The sequence below is a fragment of the Netta rufina genome (genome assembly GCF_964035555.1).
Source record: "Netta rufina genome assembly, chromosome: 21".
In the NCBI taxonomy this organism is placed as follows: Eukaryota; Metazoa; Chordata; class Aves; order Anseriformes; family Anatidae; genus Netta; species Netta rufina.
In genome coordinates, this window is record NC_140145.1 from 7942636 (window position 1) to 7960185 (window position 17550).

At 60.7% G+C, this 17550-nt stretch overlaps 2 protein-coding genes across 2 annotated transcripts; both read right to left on the reverse strand.

Moving 5' to 3' along the window:
• Nucleotides 1-4904: 4904 nt before the first annotated feature.
• TRARG1 (trafficking regulator of GLUT4 (SLC2A4) 1) lies at nucleotides 4905-10019 on the reverse strand (the record flags this gene model as incomplete). Its single annotated transcript, XM_084299949.1, has 3 exons — nucleotides 4905-4982; nucleotides 5498-5630; nucleotides 9621-10019. The coding sequence occupies 3 exons, from the start codon at nucleotides 10017-10019 to the stop codon at nucleotides 4975-4977; spliced, it is 540 nt and encodes a 179-aa protein (XP_084156075.1). The 3' UTR covers nucleotides 4905-4974.
• Nucleotides 10020-12201: 2182 nt separating this feature from the next.
• BHLHA9 (basic helix-loop-helix family member a9) lies at nucleotides 12202-12894 on the reverse strand (the record flags this gene model as incomplete). The annotated part of the gene is made up of 1 exon (XM_084299950.1): nucleotides 12202-12894. One exon carries the CDS (start codon nucleotides 12892-12894, stop codon nucleotides 12202-12204), a length of 693 nt encoding a protein of 230 aa, XP_084156076.1.
• Nucleotides 12895-17550: the final 4656 nt, after the last annotated feature.

The window sequence follows — 17550 nt, forward strand, 5'->3', positions numbered from 1 at the left end:
CAACCCACTGCACCCAAATACCCGCTGAGCTGCTCGCTCTTGGAGTGAGAAGCGATAATTCAATGGCTAGTTCAAATTTAATTATTTTTTTTCTTATATAGACAGAAGAAATAAGTTCAGCTGTGACCATGCATGTTACATTTTAATTTTTTTTCTCATGCCAAGAAATACAAAGGAAATATGTCAGGTATACCACATCGTCCTGCAGGGAAAGAAACACCTATCAGCAAACCCAAGTGCCCGGCCGAAATTCCTGCTGTGTTCGTGCTCTTTGCGGATCCAACTTTTCCAGCTGGACTTCAGAGGGGCTGAGGCTGTGCACGTCACTGGTTACAGCAGCAGGGGGAATGCCCCAGGTGCTGCCACGCACGGATCCTGCCCTGGCACCATTGTGCAGGGTCTGGGAGCGCGTGGCCCTGCTCAGGAGTGGTGAGGGGCTGCCCTGGGGTACCGCACACCTTCCCTTCCCGGTGCTCTGTATCCCACGTGGGTATTTCTAGGTTGGAGTTTTGCTACCTACTGGCGTTCGCAAATGCTTTGCAAATATTCCCACTTTGATAAAGGCTGCTTCCCCCCAACCCCCGCACCCTTTGGCTTGTGCCCAAGCAGGGGGATTTTCAGTCCAAATCTGTCTTCGCCAAAACTAAAGGATGTACGCGGGAAGAAAATGAACTTTAAATCTGCAATTACTCGAGGTGGGTCCTGGTCTGCGGCTCTGGGCTGTGCTCAGTAACAAGGGGTAAGGCTGGGGGATTCAAAGAGAAAGCCGTGGGACCAGCCCCTAGGGCATGGCCGGTGCAGCAAACTGAGAGCAGATTTTTTGCCGTTTTCCTCCCTTTGTGCTAAAATCCCTCTGGTCTCCTCTGCAGGCGTTCCCCAGCCAGATGCTGCGTTGCCATAAGCCAGCTGAACCGTGCTGCTCTCCGCATCCTGCCAGCTGCTGGTAGGGCGATAAGCCCATCTGCAAATCACTCCTGAATCACTCCCAGTGCGTCCTTCCAGCATCCCCTCGCCCATTCGGGCTCTGAGGAACCTCCCCAGGGTGATGAGCCCTGGAGGCTGGGTGCCGGAGGCCGGGTGCTGGTGTGGTCTCACAGCTCCGTGCGCTGGCTCCTTCCCGATCCGCATGGTTCTGTCCCACCAGGATCTCACACTTGTCGATCCCAACTCCTACTCGGACTCGCTTATAGCTGCGTTTCCCACCTTCTCCATCTCCTCAGCGTGCTGTCCTCCTACCAGCCGCACTGCGCTGCCAGGTAAGGCTGGGTGGCCACCGCGCCACGTGCAGCTCGCCTCTTCCCTGCTTTGCTGGGGGGAGAAGCTGGCCAAATCCTGAGGATTTCGTGTTTTAGTTGGAAACAGAAAGCCTGATGCTGAGGTGGGAGCCTAGGGGAGGCTGCAGCAGGTGGCAACAAGCTGTGACATAAGCAATGGGTCTTGTGAGTGGAGACGGGGAGGAGAAGCCTTTCTGTGACATACTGCTCATGATCGCCCATCCATGTCCTAAAAACAAACTTCAGGAGAGGAGCAGTGGTGCCTGGACGTGCCCAGCAAGGTGCTTGCACTGAATTGGCAAAAAATCACAAGGGGTGCTTCTGTTTCCTTGTTCAAAGCCCAAAGGAGGAAAGTTGGGTCCCGGTGGTCTCAGGGTGGGTTCTGCCAGGGCTTTGCTCCTCGTAACGCAATCCTGTGTGAGGTGTCATCAAGGGCTGGGGCTCATCGGCCTCTTCCTTGGCACGGCGGGCTGAGACCGTGCATGCCACAGGGAGCAGCTTCCCAAGGGCCTCCTGGCAAAAGCTTCGCAAAGGGTCAGGCTGCAAAGTGCGTCAGGAGGTTGTTGGAGAGCAAGGAAGGAGCCTCCGTGTCCGGCTGGTCCTGAGGAGTTTTTCTCTGGTGCAACTCGAGGGCAGGATTGCAAGGAAAGGAAATATTTGATGTCAGGAGTGCCCGGAGAGCTTTCAGCTGGATCTCAGTGCAGGACAAGGCCCAGAAAGGTGTATTCAAGAGCGCAAAGCAGTGCAATTGGCTCTAACCAGAAAGAAGATTAAAAAAGGAAAGGAGTTGGAGCATCTTCAGTTTTGTTATCTGTAATACTGGGCTGTGAAGCGATCGCCTCAGCAGCCCAGTGCTCCGGGCTGGGCAGAAGACACTAACCCCATGTGGGTGCGTGCAATAAATCCTCACCGTGGGCGTTGATTTTTAGTGAATTTTAGTGCCTCTGCTGCTCCTTCTTCATCCAGGGACTCCTCCTGCCCAGCTCTATGCGGCCCCTCACCATCCCGTGCCTGCAGCAGGGCTCCCAGCCCAGTCTGAAATGCAGCATGCAGGTGTGTGTTTGCACAGATCCCTTTGGAAACATCAGATTCAAAGGAATTATGCATTCGCTCCTATTTATATTGAGGAGGAGAAAGAAAAAAACGTCTTTTCTGAGCTGCTCGTGCACGTGACTCAGAACAACTTTGCCATCTGTGCCTTTAGCAGAGCACAACGCCGAGCCGCCACGTGCGGGGCTGCAGGGCCTCGTCGCTAGCCATAGTAAAGAAGTTTGGGCTCTTTAGAGGAAAGGCTTCATGTAATGATAAAAATAGCATTTAAATTCGTCATTTGGTGCTCTCAGGTGCTGTAGTTTTCCCTGGATGCTGCCCTGTCCTGTCCTCGGGGGATCTTTCCTGGCTTTGCCGTACGCTGGCTGTCAGTGGCTCAGGACAAAGCTGCACCTTGGCCAGCCAGCAGCATTCGGGTTCAGGGCTTAAAAAGGAAACTTTTGGGGGATTTGATGGGACAGAGCAGCCCACCCATGAGATGAGGGGGTTTAGTCTCAAAGGGAAGGCTTCTGGTGAGAGTGGGGACAAGAGCAGAAACCACGGAACACCCTGATGGACGCGGCACCAGGCTGAGCACACAGCTTTCCCTAGCACCAAGGGCAGAAAACAGAATTGCTAAAGGGAAGGTAGTGAATTTGGTCCATTTTTAGAAGCTTGTAGTTTATAATAAAGCACAGGCAAAGGGGCAGATGGGGAGGCAGCCCAAGAAAGTGCTGTAGTAACATGCTATTGCTCCGAGTCCCTGGAACCCCTTTGAACTTAGAGGAAAACATCAGCAGTGTGTCCCGGGGATGTGGCTCCCCTCTCCCCTAGGTCCAAATAACATTTAGCCAGAGGAAACTCGGTAAGGAGGAGCAATCAAACAGGAGAATGTTCCCAGCTATGCCCCTGGGGCACTGCAGAATGAGGATTTACAGCCTGCAGCTCTCTGTGCTGCCTCCCTGCGTGCCCCTTGTGCTCACCAGCTTGGAAGGGACGAGGGTGCCAGGTTGCTGGGAGGTTTCTCCCGGCACACCTCGCTGTGCTGGGCAGCAATTCCCCATGTAGACAAAGCCCTTGGCCGTGTTGGGTTTGCTCTGAGGTTTTTCCAGATTCACTCAGGGAGCAGGGGAAAACATTTTGTGCCCCAGGACAGGCGGGGGGTGCAGCTCCCGGTCGTGTACTTGTGCCAGCAAAGTTTTGCTAAAGGAGGCTCGGCTAACACGGAGCCAGTGGGTATGGCCAGGAGCCATCTACAGAGCCTGGGTACAACGACAGGCGGTGACACCTTGCATAGTCTGGGTGGCAAATACAGTACCAGAGCCTGTGCCAGCCCGTGGCAGGGACGGGTGGGAGGTGGGGATGGGGACGGCAGAGGGGGCCGCGCATCGTGGAAGACTTGGCAGGGCATGGGGGGGGCCCAGGCAGATCAGGAGGAGCAAAAAAAAAAAGTCAGTGTTCTTTACATGTCGTTAAATACAAAATGTTAAAAAATAATACCGTCTGTGGAGCCGACCCCAGCCAGCTCCAGGGATGCTGGAGATGTTCAGAGACGCAGAAGGACGTGTGAGGAGTAAAGAGAGGAGCAGGCATCTTAAACCCCTCTGCACCTCTGAAAATCTCCTGGGAGGTCCTCAGCTGAAGCCCAGCGGGGTGAGGGGGGATGAGTATGGATGGCAATGGGGTCTGGGTCACGCTGCAGCTTTTGGCTGATGGACAGGACAGGACAAAAACGCTCGAGCAGGTAGCATGGGCTCTCCGTGCCTCGGTGCCGCTGCTGCAGATTAACCAGGCTCTTTCCTCCACGCCACGAGCATTAACCTCGCTTCGGGTGCCCAGGGAGAGAATTGTGTGGTTGCACAGAGAAAGCGTGTTTCCTTCCATTAAAATCCCCACCGTGGGGCCGGCTGAGGAGGAGCCTGGCGTTCTGCTGCGGCAGCATCCTGCTCTGCCGGCTCCGACATCTGCTGCGAGTGACAAAAGAGCTTGTAGGAACAGACGTGGAGAGCATTCCCAAAGGCATGCAAATGGTCACTGTCTCTTTTTGTTGTTGTTGTTTGTTTTTTGTTTTTGTTTTTTTTTTTCATCAAAAATACAAAAGCAACCCCCACACCCTCCAGCTCCTGTGGCCCCAAGCCGGGCTCCTCCTGCAGCTCGGCTCTCCTCCTGCCCCCAACAGCTCTCCGCTCCCGATGGCAGTTTGAGCTTTTGTTTTTTTTTTTTTGTCGTCGAGACAGAGAATGTAATGATTTAAAAACCAACAACCCCCCAACAACACAGTGCCAAAATTCTTAAGAGGGGATTCCTCAAAGTGTCCTGGTCCGTCCTTAGGTTTTCTTTAAGATAAGCTCCGTTCCCGAAACTCCCTCCTTGCCCTTCGCCAGGAGTTGTCTCCCCGCTCCGTCAGTTTTGCTGGAGGGGAATGAGGTAGTGGGCTTCCCCCTTCTCCTCTCCACTCGGCACCCGAAGCTCTTCCCCATCCCTCCTCACGATGTTTTCGTCCCAGCCCTCGTCCGGGCTCGTTCCCAGGGGGCGGCGGAGCAGAAGCGCGCGTTCCTCTGGGGCGGCCCCCCTACGCTGTGACAAGTTTTTGTTGCGAGGCTGAAAGTAAAAACCCCAAAAGGAGAGTTGTCTTCCTCCTCTTCGAGGTATTTGCATGCTAAAATGTCTTCTAGGAAACTGTAAAATAAAGAGAGGCTTAGGGCAGCTTCCAGCAGTCACAGAGATGTCCCCGATGCTCTTGGCTCGGGCTTTGGGTTCGAGCGGCCGAGAGCCGAGGTTCCCATTAGCCCGAGCAGCACTGCCAGCGGTCCTGCTGCTCCTGGCAGGTGGCTTTGTGTCAGGGAAGGTCCCCAAACACTGGGGGACTGCACCCCTGGGCAGGCTGGATCCCTTTGCTTTCACCCCGCTACACATTTCCAAACCCACCGCAGCCTTGCCGAGGCTTTGGGTTTTAGCCTAAATGCCTCTTGCCTGGGAGATCTCCCACCACCCCTTCTCCAAGGTATTTTGCACACACAGGTGCTGTTGGTGGTGGTCCCACAGGGGACCTCAGTGCCCTTATGCTGCGGTTGGGGTGGGAACGGGGCATCCTACAGGCAGGGCTGCCCTATAAACTCCTGGGACAGCACCCGAGGCACCGTGTGGGGTTCTCCTGCTTGAGCTGGGCAGGGGAAAAGGGAAGGAGATGTTACCTCTGACGCTGAGTGAAACGTAGAGCACGATGATGATGGTCCCCAGGACGATGGAGACGATGCTGAGCAGGCGGGCCATGCGGCCGAGGCGCCGCGCTCCGTCCATGTCCCCCTGCTGCCCGCTGTTCCTCGACTGGGGGGAAGCACAGAGAGAGGCTCCTGAGAAGGGATCCGGGGCGATGCTCTGGCTCAAGACCCCAAAATGAGAGCGGCTGCGTCCGCAGGGGCCTGGGCTCCTGTCTCCTACAGTTTGGTGCCCTGGGGCGGCCCCACAGGGATGCTTCTGTGGGCAGGAGCTGCATGGGATGGGGTCTGCCTGGTGCCACAGGGGCTAAGAGGTGTCCCCAGGGTGGGACAGGAGGCACTGCCCAGCCCCAGCCCTCTCTGACTCATCAATGGGGAAAAAAAATAAAATTCTGTAACCCCCAAAAGGAATTCACTTATAGGGGATGCTGCTGGGGTGCTGCTGCATTGCTGCAGCTTGTGTGCAGGAGCACAGCCAGCAGGCACCAGCATCGTAACAGGAGGTCCCCAAGGGACAAAGTGCTGTGGCTGCTGGCTTTGGGAACAAGCTGTCGGTGTGGGGGCAAGGCTGGAGCCCCCCGGCAACAATGGGGCCCTGGCTCTGGGATGTGGCTGCTAAAACCGGGGGATCTCAACGTGGAAAATAATGTTAGCTCGAGGTAAAGATGGAAGGGTATTAAACAATCCCCCTCTCCTTTCTAAAAATGCATCTCTAGGATGCAGTGCCCCACAAAGGGTGCCCTCTCACAGCTGCCCAGCACAGCTCCAGTGCCATGTCCTGACCTGGGTTAGGGTTAGGGTTGGGGTTGGGATTGGGGTTAGGGTTGGTGTTAGGGTTAGGGTTGGGGTTAGGGTTAAGTTTAGGGTTAGGGTTGGGGTTAACTCAGGTGGCTGCAGCCCCGCGGATGTCTGGTTGTGCTAACACATCCCAGGCAGAGCCATTTCCCCAGCACTGACATTGGGTTCGCTCTAGACCTCGTTTCTTTCGGTCTCTACAGCACCTTTGGCAATGTCAAAAACCAGTGGTAGGCAGCCAAGGGCCTTCTTGTGTTAGAGAACAGGAGGTGACAAAATGAAGCTTCAAGGTTTGGTGGAGAGAAGGGGGTGAGTAGAGAAGCACGGGGATTGACAGGGTCCCTGCACTGCTCCCTGACAGCTCCTCGCATTTGGGATTTTTATAGGCTCAGTTGTTTGCAACCAAGTGTAATATTTTTGCAAGGTGTGGGTTAGATTGCGGTGGAACACATTGGCAATTTTAGCTGTCTTCCAAGCAAAATATATGGGCTAACAAATTCAACATATTTATCACCGTAGCTTCTGGAAGTGTTTGCTGATCATTTATCCTGAACAATTACGAAAAATACATCAGCACTGGCACGGCGTGTTTAGCCAGCATTTGTTACTGTACATATATTATTCATCGGTGTGGAACAGTTTGATTATAGCTGCCTGGTATCGGTGATGCTAACGTTTTCTTTCTACGTGAAAACACGAACATTTTCTTTATTAATCAAGACTGGAAGAGGCAGAAGAGCTCTGAAACGCCTGGGGGCTGGGGCAGCGTGCCACGGGTGTGCCAAGCTGCTTGTTTTGGGCACGGAGTCGTGAGTCTAGGTGGCTCAGAAGAGCCACTGATGGTCCCTGCTTTCATCTCGTCCCCTGCTCACGTTACTGCTCAGAGGGTGTTCTCCTAATAGGTAGCCTCAGCGGGCTCATTGCAGATGAAGGCAGTTACTTTTCTGTAAATTCTGGGACTTTTTCTAGTCCCGTGACAAAGGCAACCAACCCGTCACAGCTTCTTCCTTCAGCCCTTCACAGTTTAGGAACTGGCTTGGGGTGCATTCCGCTGACCTGCTATTCCGGATAACTATTCCGGTATCCAAATCATTCAGATTTATCACCAGTTACTCAGAATAAATCATTAATCCTCATCACTTACACTGTGTTGAAACCCACGGTGGCGAGGTACCAGCCACCATCGGATGCAGGTGGATGGGGGCACCATTTGAAGGAGTAACGTGGGCCTTGGCTTCTCCCACCTCGCTCCGTACCCACCACACTTATACCCCTGGGAGCTTCCAGGCCCTCGCCTTGTCAATAAAATACACCCAAAGGGGAGGTGGGGGAGCCTCCAGGTTGCTCTTTTCCATGAGACCAGTGTAAGCAGGAAGAGGCTGGGGGCAGGAGCAGATTTTTTTTTTTCCTACCGCTGGCCACAGTATCCAAGAGCAGGGCCTGAAAAATGATTTATGAGACACCAAATCCAACAGCGCTCATTTGCTTCCCTCTCCGGTTGCTGCTTAGTGCCCAGAAAAGCTTTTGTGTGCAAAAAGCACTGACTTGGGAAAGAAAGGCACGGTCGTGGAGCTGGAGGAAAAGTCAGCGCGTCGCGGGGAGGCTGCCTGCAAGGCAGGGGGACAGTGGTGAGCACCCGGGTCCCGACTTGCAGGCGATGGGACACCCCTGTCTGTTGTCCCAGGGGGGCACCGGGGGCTGCGGGAGCTTCAGCTGTGGCTGGGGACTGGATTTGTCCCTGGTGTGAGCTGGTGGACCCCCAGCTGATGCGCTGAGATCACCGGGGAGATGTTTCCAGCAGGGAAATGGGGAACCCATGGGGGTCCCTGGCTGGTGGATACAGGGGGGGCCATGAGCTGCACAGGGTGGCAGCGAGTGGAGGGTCCCAGGGGGCTGGAAGCAGCTGATCCTCCCCCAGCCCTGCATCAGCACCGGGCGGTGGGGCTCGAGGGCCTTGGCTCTCATCTCCCTGTTTGCTCGTCCCCTCCAGGGGCTCGTGCGGCCCATGAGGCACACCCCTGCCCTGCTGCGGGCTCCAGCCTCGAGTGGAGGAGGATTTATTTTGCCTGAAGGCTAACGGGGCTGGAAAATCCCCGTGAGAGCTCCCGCTGGCCCGTTCCCCCTCTCGCCCAGCCGGACGAGGCCACCCGGCTTCCCCGCGCGCTACCTGGGCGGCCGCCACCACACAGCTGCACCGTGCAGATGGCAGCTGGTAAAAATGGTGATTCTGCCTCAAAATGGAAACCGGTCTCTCCAGAGGGCTTGCTGCAGCACCTGCCACCAACTCCTCGAGTTGTTGCTGGTTTTTGGGAAGCGCTGTGTGTCCCCCCCTGTGTGTGTTTTGGTGTGGTGAGCAGGTGAGCGCTCGCCCTGGGCTGATTTTCAAAGGGAAGCTTTGCCTCGGTGGCAAGTGAAGGGTGTAAAAGGTGCCAGGGGGGTGTAAAGCAGTGGGTAAGGGGGTGGCCGTGCCTGCGAGGCTCTGCTGGGATGGGTGGGAGGCTGCCTGCTTTCATTCTCCCCAGCTCCGATGTCAGTGTGCGAGCTGAGCTGTGGGGGATATTTAATGGGGAATTTTTTTTTCTTCAGAACAAGTGCGGGAGCTGCAGGCACAGCCCATCCCTTTGGGGGGCCTGGGAGCAGCAGCGAGCCCCCAGCCCGGGTCTCCCCAGTGCTGCAGGGCTGGGCTGCGAGGTGTGGGGGCAGAGCCCTTAACTGTGCTTCGCCTTGCAGCTCTGTCCCGGCTGGGAACCGGGCTGTGGGCTGCCCAGTGCCACTGGGAGAGGAGCGCAGGGACACAGGGGCTTGGTGTGCCCTGCTATGCTTGTGACCTCATCCCGCATCCCACAGCATCCTATTTCCTGCATCCCACATCATCCTGCATCCCACAGCATCCCTTATCCTACATCCTACCTCATCTCACATTACCCTGCGTCCCACAGCATCCCGTGTCCCACAGCATCCCGTATCCTGCATCCCACATCATCCCACATCATCCCACATCACCCCATATCCTCCATCCCACCTCATCCCACCTCCCGCCTCATCCCATATCCTACATCCCACCTCATTCCGCATCCCACCTCACCCCATACCCTCCATCCCACCTCATCCTACACCCCACCTCACCCCGTATCCTGCATCCCACCCTCAACCCGGGCTGCCCCCACCCCATCCCACCTCCTGCTATCCCGGAGAGCCCCAAGCACGGTGCAGAGCACCCCCCCCAGCCCCAACCTCCTCCCTGCCCAGCACCCCCGCGGCACCCCCATCCCTCCCCATCCCCGTGCCCCCACGGGGGGCTCACCATGATGGAGAAGACGAGGGCCACCACGTTGATGGGCCAAACGGGGCAGAAGCAGGAGAAGATGGCGAGCACCAGGTAGTCCCGGGGGCGGCCCTGCTCGGGCGGCGCCGTGCTGGTGCCGGTGGAGGATGCTCTGCCCAGGCTGAGCCGCGACGGCGACAACGGGGCCGCGTCCAGGTGCCCGACGGACACCGATTTGTAGCCCAGCCCGTGCCCGTTGCGCTCCGCCTCGCCGGCCAGAGCCGCCGTGAAGGATTTGGAGCCTCGCAACCCCTCGGTGGCAGCCAGCAGCTTCTCGGTCTCCTGGAGCCGGGAGGGCAGAGCCGTGCCCGAACCCGACCCCGAGCCCGAGCCCGACCCCGAGCCCGTGCCCGGGGGCGCGGCGGTGCCGCTCGCCATGGCCCGGCCCGGCCCGGCCCCGACGGAGCGGGCTCCGAGCGCTCCCCGCAGCCGCCGCTCTGCGCTCGGGGCTCGCCGCCCCCCCGGGGAGGCCGTGCCGGGGGTGGGGCCAGCACGGCTCGGCCCCCGGGGCAGGAGCGGGGGATGCGCAACGCCCCCCGAAAAGACCGGGGAGGAGGGAGGGAGGCTCGTCGGATATCGGGGAGGGGGGTGATGGGGGGGCGGAGGGGGGTGGGGAGGGGTGGGGAGGGGTGGGGAGGGGTGGGGGGTTGGGGAGGGATGAGGGGGGTTGGGGGGATTTGGGGAGGGGAGGGTGGGATGGGGTGGGGTGGGATGGGATGGGATGGGATGGGATGGGATGGGATGGGATGGGATGGGATGGGATGGGGGGGAATAGGGAGCGATAGGATGAATGGGATGGGATATGGGGAGAAATGGGATGGGATGGGATGGGGTTAGAGGTTGGACTGGGTGATCTTGGAGGTCTCTTCCAACCTAGGTGATGATTCTGGGTTTCTGGGATGCTGGGATGTGGCGGGACTGGGGGGATTTAGGGGGGAATCCCCCGTGTCCTCCCTCCCCTCTGCCGTGATTCCAGCCCGCTCAGCCTCGCCCCGGGGTTTCGGGGACGTGGAGCTGGGGACGGGCAGAGGGGGTGCCCGGCGGTGCCCCCCCTGCAGCCCCAGCGCTCCCGGGACAGAGACAAAGGCAGGAGCCGGGACCCGCAGGGTGCTGGCGCAGGGGGGGGGGAGTCCTGGAAAGCGGAGCGCAGCACCCGGGGGGACCGGAGTGTGCTACGGGGGGGCCGGGAGGAGGACTGCAAGCACCCGGCTGGGCTCCAGCGGCTCTCTTCGGTTCTGAATTTTTCCTTTCCAGCTCGCCAGGGATTCATTTCCCAGGCGGTGAGTGCCATCTGCGGGCGCACCCAGCGCCCTCTGCCTGCTCCTGCTGGGCAGGAGGGGGACCCCAGCGCCTCTCCCACCCCACAGCCTGCAGAGGGGCCTGCCCTAACCGAAAACCCGAGAGCAATGCAGGGATGCTGCCTCGGGGGTCTCGAGGCCTTTTTTTCCCCTGCTCCTGCCTCTCTGGGCATCTATTTCCACCTGGGCTGCTTTAATACCGAAGTGAGGGAGGGAAACTGGAAACAAACTTGGGTGGAGAGGGGTTCGTGTAGGGTTATGCCTGGTTTTTGCTTCCTTGCCCCTTGGTGTTCCTGGGCTCACGAATGCTGACACGGGCAGAGCAGGGGGAGCTGGTGCAGGGGGAGCCTCACCCCATGGGGGAACCTCACCCCATGGCGGAGCCGCCCAGCAGCAGGGAGCTGGTGGGAGAAGCAGGATTCTGTCAGCAGCCGTGGCTACAGGCCCCTCCTGGGAAGGGGAACCTCCTGGAGATGAAAGCCAAGATGTCTCACACCGTCAGCACTTTGAGAGGCTCCTTCGCTGAGCGGAGAGCTCTCTCTCCTGGCTGCTGGGAGCCTTCCTCTGCTGGGCTCATTTCCCAGCTCCCCCCACCCCGCGCTGGGACTGAGGGAGGAGGAAGAGGAGGAGGAGGAAGCCAGGCACTCGGGGAGCACAGGGCTGAGCCCCCCATCCTCCTGGCTGGGCAGATCAGGAGCGCAGTCCCAGACCATCCCTCGGGAGCTGCTTTGCAGTTATCAGGAGGCACCGTGGGGTTTATGAGCTCCTCGGCCGCTCCTGCAGGTCTGCCCGGGCACCAATATATGCACTGATGGGCTTAGCATTAAAAGTACAACCAAATAAACCTCTCCCAGCTCCTGCTCCCCCGATCCATCAGCTGCAGCCAGAGCTGACATCCAGCCAGCAGCCTCAGCGCGCCCCGCACGGCCCATCTGCCCACCTCACACATTAACAGGCAGCGCCCCGATGCTGGGCTTTTAACTCGTGTTTTCTCACAAAGCAAGCGAGAGAGAATAAATAACCGTGACAACTTGCAGCAGGGAAACCTCACAACAAAGAAACACAGAGCTTACTCGAGCAGAAAACAGTTTTCCATGTCCCCCAGCTCCGAGCTCTCCTGCAGAGCAGCGAGCGCAGCCAGGCACCACACCGAGCCCTGTGTCCCACCTCTCTCTCTCCTGTCCAGGTCCCTTCCTGCTGCCCCGTTTGTCACTCGGCTGCGTTACCTTCCCGGCACCATCTCGCCTTCCCAGCCCGGTGGGTCAGTGGATGGGGAGGCGCTGGTAGCCTGAGCTCTGGAGCCCTCCCAGCTGCCAGGGGAGCGGTGCCGCCGGGGGGGCTCGCTGGCTGCCCGCGTGTTTCTGCTGGCAGCTGCTCCGGAGCCCAAGCTGGTGGCTCCCGATGGGATAAAACGCAGGGCTGGCTGCCAGGCGATCCTCCTTCGGGCTCTCGTGGTGCTGGAACTGGTTCTCAGGGGAATATCCCCCATAGCCTGCAGCACCGAGGAGCCGGGGGCGGCCGTCCCTCGCGCCCTGCCCGCGGCACTCGGAGTGGGCGCAGGGCCAGCAGCGGGCGGCACCGTGCAGGGACAGGGACAGAGCCGTGATCCGGCTGATGGCTCGCCGGAGGGTGGCGATTTTGGAGAGCCTCTTGCCGCTCAGGTCGTGCTTGAGGGCCAGCCGCAGGGCGTTGAAGGCTTGGTTGTAGTCCAGGATCCTCTTGCGCTCTCGGACGTTGGCAGCCATCCTCCTGGCCTTGGAGCGCACTGGCCTGCTCCTCTTCCTCACCTTCATGTCTTCAGCCTCCCCCGGGTGGGTGGCTGCTTCCCTCCCCTTGGGGTCCCACAGGTCCTGCCCGTGGCACACCTGGGGTGCAGCCCCCCTTTCCAGCTCCCCTTCCAAGCCATCGGGGGATCCCTGTCGTGCCGCGCTGCTCCCCACAGCTGCTTGGGACATGGCTGTGGCTTGTGGGGACGGGGCGAGGTGCTGCTGCGGTCCTGCCTCCCGTGAGGCTGGCAGACACTCCTCCAGGGTCACACAGCCTCCCCTAAAAACCCCAGCGTTTTTAAAACATCACGTGGCTCCGTCCCAGCCCCTCTGCACCTGCCCCCAGGTGTGCTGCCCTGGGGACACCGGCGGGCCCCACGGGGACACGGCGGAGCCAGGATGGAGTGGGGACACCAGTACCGGTACCAGGGTTTGCAGTGGGAGTGGGGGACAACCAGCTAAAGGCTGCATTTTGCTACTCCCAGGCTCTAGAGGGAAAGCAAGGCTCTCAAGCACACCTAGCAGGGGTTGCTTTAGTTGCTGCGGAGGGTTTGGGCTCTGCAGGAGCTCCCCCCATTGCTCTGCTCTCTCTCTGCAGGGCAGCTCGGCCTGGGCTGGGTCAATCCTAAGCTCACTCGGTGCCTTGGAGCAGAGCCCGTGGGTATCACTGCCCTGGCACGGGGCTCAGGCACTGCTCAACCACGTTCACTGCTGCTGGGGCTTCTCCGCTGGCCTCTATGTCCCAGGGAGGGAAACTGAGGCACGGAGTAAGGATGCTGCTGAGGACGGCAGCCAGGCTTGTGCCAGGAGCAGGCAAATGTCTCCTGCGCAGGACGGCGCTGGCAGTACCCGGGGAGCTCCCTGCCTCACCTCCCACCCTCTCCCCATCCCTAAAAACCTCCTCCCCGGAGGAGCTGAGCCCCTCAGCCCCAGGGACGGGACCGGAGCATGGAAGGAGCTTGGAGCCGGCACGTCGGAGCCGCTCACAGCGCGGTGTCCTGGTGAGCTGGGGGCACAACCAGCAGCCCCCCCCCAAACCCATCAGTGGGGGCCCAGCTGGGGAGTGGAGGAATGCGGGGCCTTGGCACGCCTCTGCCCCGCGGAGCAGGAAGCAGGAATGTCGTGGGGGGACCGGGCAGGTGATAAAAGAGCTAAAATGCTACCTGCCTCCTGCCTTCCTGTCCCTCCAGCGGGGGCCTGGGGGCAGAGAAGGTGCTGCTGGGTCTGCCCGGTGTTTACTGGGGCTGAAAGCATCTGCTTGCTCCCAGTGTGTCCCAGTCTGGCCGTCAGGAGGGCCAGGCTCCCATCCTCAGAGCATGCATGGTGGGGACACGGGGCACCTTCGGCCCTGGGGTGGGCACGCTGCCTGCCTGCCCCCTCCTGTGGGTTTATCCCCCCATCCCCAGAGCCTTGCAGGCAGTTTCACATCCCCCTGCCCCTCGCCCACGGGTTCATTAGAGAGCAGCTGCTAAACGCCCCCCTGAGCAGGGGGTAACAACGGTTTGAAAAATGGCTCTGGAATCGTGACAAATTGCTGGGGTTACCGGTGCAAAAGTGGGAGAACTCCCCCCCCCCCTTACCCACCCCCTCCTATCTGATCCTCCCGGCCCGGGTTTGATCAATAGCCACAATTAGCGGGGGCTATTTGTCTATTGCCCTTCTCCTCTCTTGGCCCTTTGAAGTGGGAGCTAATTTAGGTGCCTCTGCTCCATGAACCCCATAAATCAGGAGCCGGGGCCCGGGGGAGCAGGGAGGACAACGCAGCGGGACTTCAAAGGGAGGTGAAGCTTGCAAATATTTCCGAACACCCACCTGTGCTCACCCTGGCCCTCTTTTTTTTTTTTTCTTTTTCCCACTGGTCTTCTGGCAGCCCAGGGGTGCTCTGCGCTGGTGTGTGTGCTTCCCCAGCTCCTGGCTCAGCAGCGAGCCCAGCTCAGGAGCGAGAGGCATTTTTGGGGTGGTTTAATGCTGGATGCTTAGAGAAATGCCAAAGGGAGGTGCAGCTGAGCAGGACGGCTCCCTGCCAGGGGGATATTTTACTGGTGCTGGATGCTGGCCACCTGCAGCCCCTGCAGTGCCCCCATCCTGCCCACAGCCCCGGGAGCCTCTGGGGACCTCCACTGGCCCCGGCCCTGTGGGAACCCAGCCCCAGCCTTCGGAAGAAGGCAAGGCCACCCCATAAATCACGGCTCTTTGGATGCTACCTGCTGCCTGTAATTAGTGCATCCCGCCGGGCCGTCCCCACCTTGTCCTGGCCGTTTCCTACCTACGTGCCCATTACCGGGTGGGCAGGCGGGGAGGGACGCCCGCCCGGGGCTGCTCCCTCAGCCCCCCCCCTGATTTATCGCCCTGCTCCGGGGAGATTTATGGGCCGAGACAGGCAGCCTGCAACCCGTTGTAAGGCTCTGCTGGGCCCGTCTGCCTGACAGCTGATGAAAGGGCTGTAATTATCCATCGCCACACATAAATCAGGCCGCTCATGGCACGCCCCCCTCCTGCCAGCTTCCACCAAGGGGCTCAGCCCCCGGGGACACGCCACCTCCCCAGGATGGGGCACACGGGACAGGGCACTGCTGGCACCGGGCACCTTCCCATCCTCACCTGGGCACCAGCATCACCTCTCTGGCTGGTCCCACAGCCCAGAGGTGTGATTTTGGGGGGGGGGGCTCCAAGAGAAGCAGTGCTGGAGGGAGCCCATAGAGGCCAGTTGGGTGGCACAGCAGCAGTCACAGCAGGGATGGAGGTGGTGGCTGTTGCAACACCGTCGGGGCCCGTGCGTAAATAGAGGGTGCTTTGTTCCTGCTGTGCCATGGCCAGGTGGCCACAAGGGACGCAGGCTCGTGAGTCACCCACCTGTGAGTCACCCCCTCCGTGTCCCTCACGTGGCACGGGGGAAATGCCAACCCAGCCCAGGGCGTGGGGAACAAAACCTGTCCCGTGGGGGCACTGGGGGCACAGTGGGTTGCACGCAGAGGGAATGTGCAGCGTGGCACGGAGCCTTTCTTGCCGGGTGTCACCTTCAGAGCATCATCAGGACAAGTGTCACCATCAGAGCATCACCAGGCCACGTGCCACTGTCCGGTCATCACCGTCCCGATGGCGATGAGGACCAGGAGATGGGCACACGCTGCCTGGGGCAGGACAGCCCCGTGCCACCGGTGTTCCCCATCCTCCAGGCTCGTTTCTTGCAGGCTCGGTACCAGCCTTCTGCAGCACCGGGGGCTGTCAGTGCCGTCACCTGGGGTCGCTGCCAGCACCGGGCACTTCTTGCCCTCCTCAGCATCCTCCCGGCACTCCGGGGAGCCCCGAGGGAGCCCCCGCCGCAGCTCCGCAGCCTGGAAGCGGCTTCCTCCGGGGGCCACCGGGGGGGCACCGGGAGCGGTCCCGGCTCTCCGGCTGCCGGTATCCGCACCGGGCCGTGCCGGGGGCGGTGGCAGAGCTGCTCCCCGCCCCGTCGGGGCCGTGCTGAGGCCGGGGGCGGGCCGGAGGGGCCGGCCGGGAGCCGACGTCAGGCCCCGCGGCGGCGGCGGGGGGCGGAAGGCGGAGGAGGAGGAGGAGGAGGAGGAGGAGGTGAAGAAGGCTGACGGCGGCGGAGCCGGGAAACCCGGGGCCGGCCGGGGATGGCGGCGGGCAACGAGGAGGCGGCGGCGGCTGCTCGGGCAGACTTCGCCCGGCACTGGCAGGAGGAGTTCCCGGGGGAACCGGCGCCGCGCATGGAGCTGGGCTCGGTGCGGGCGATGGAGCGGGAGCTGGAGCGGTGCCGCCGGCACCTGCGCCGCCTGCAGCGGGCGCTGGCCGAGGAGCGCTTCAAGGTGCTGTACCTGGAGGCGGCGCTCGCCCGAGCCCCCCCGCGACCCCCCGGCTCCGCCGCCGCCGCCCCCGCCCCGCGCCGCCGCCCCCCGGCCGCCGCCCCCCGCGGCAGCTCCCCGGAGGGAGGCAGCGACGGCAGCTCCGGGGCGGAGGACGCGTCCTCGGCAGGTGGGTGCCGTGGCACGGCTGCGGGTACCGGCACCGGCAGCGCCCCGGGGGGCTTGGGGGCAAGCCGCGGAATTGGGGTGGAGAGGCCCCGGTGTGCCGTCGGGGTGCCCCGTGGTGTAGGAGCGGCCACGCCAAACGGGGTGTCCTCGGCCCTCCGGGGACGTGTGCGAGGGGTGCTGTGATGGAGCGCGCCCCCAGACCCCGTCCTGAGCCCCCTGCGTGTGGCTGGCACGCTCCGTGTGGTGGCACGGCCAAAGGTCCGGTGGTCTCCCCACGACAGCCCCATCACACAGCCAAGGGCACCCCACGCTGTCACACACCCCAAGCCCTCGTGCCATCGGTTAATGTCATCCCAAGCCCCAGTTCTGTCCCTGTCCCACTTCCGGACGTGCCCCGTGCCAAGACTCCGTCCTTGGGCACGTGAGGAGGGAGGGTGCAGCCGGCCTTTGGGGACGTGCCACTGGCTCGGGAGCTGCCTCTGGGGCTGGGACACCGCACAAAAGTCACTTCCTCCAGGTGTGACCTGGTTCACAGGGACGCCTCTGCTGGGTGACACCGTGCAATCACCCTGGGGAAGCCCTGGAGCTGCTAAAACAGGAGCACGCCGGGGCACCGAGGTGGCCGGGCACGCTGAGGACAACGTCCTTTGGCAAGCTGCTGGCTGCTTCGTGGCACTCCCGGCACAGCCGGTGCTGTTGCCTGTCACGCTGTCCTACTTCCAGCGGCCTGGAAGTTGTTGTTGCATCATCCCGTGTGCTTTAATCCCGGCTCAAACACCGTCCTGACAGCTAGGGGATGGCACTTCTCGCAGAGCTAATTCTGCAGCTGCCTTGAATTAGTTTGGTTCTTGCTCAATTGTTCGGGGTC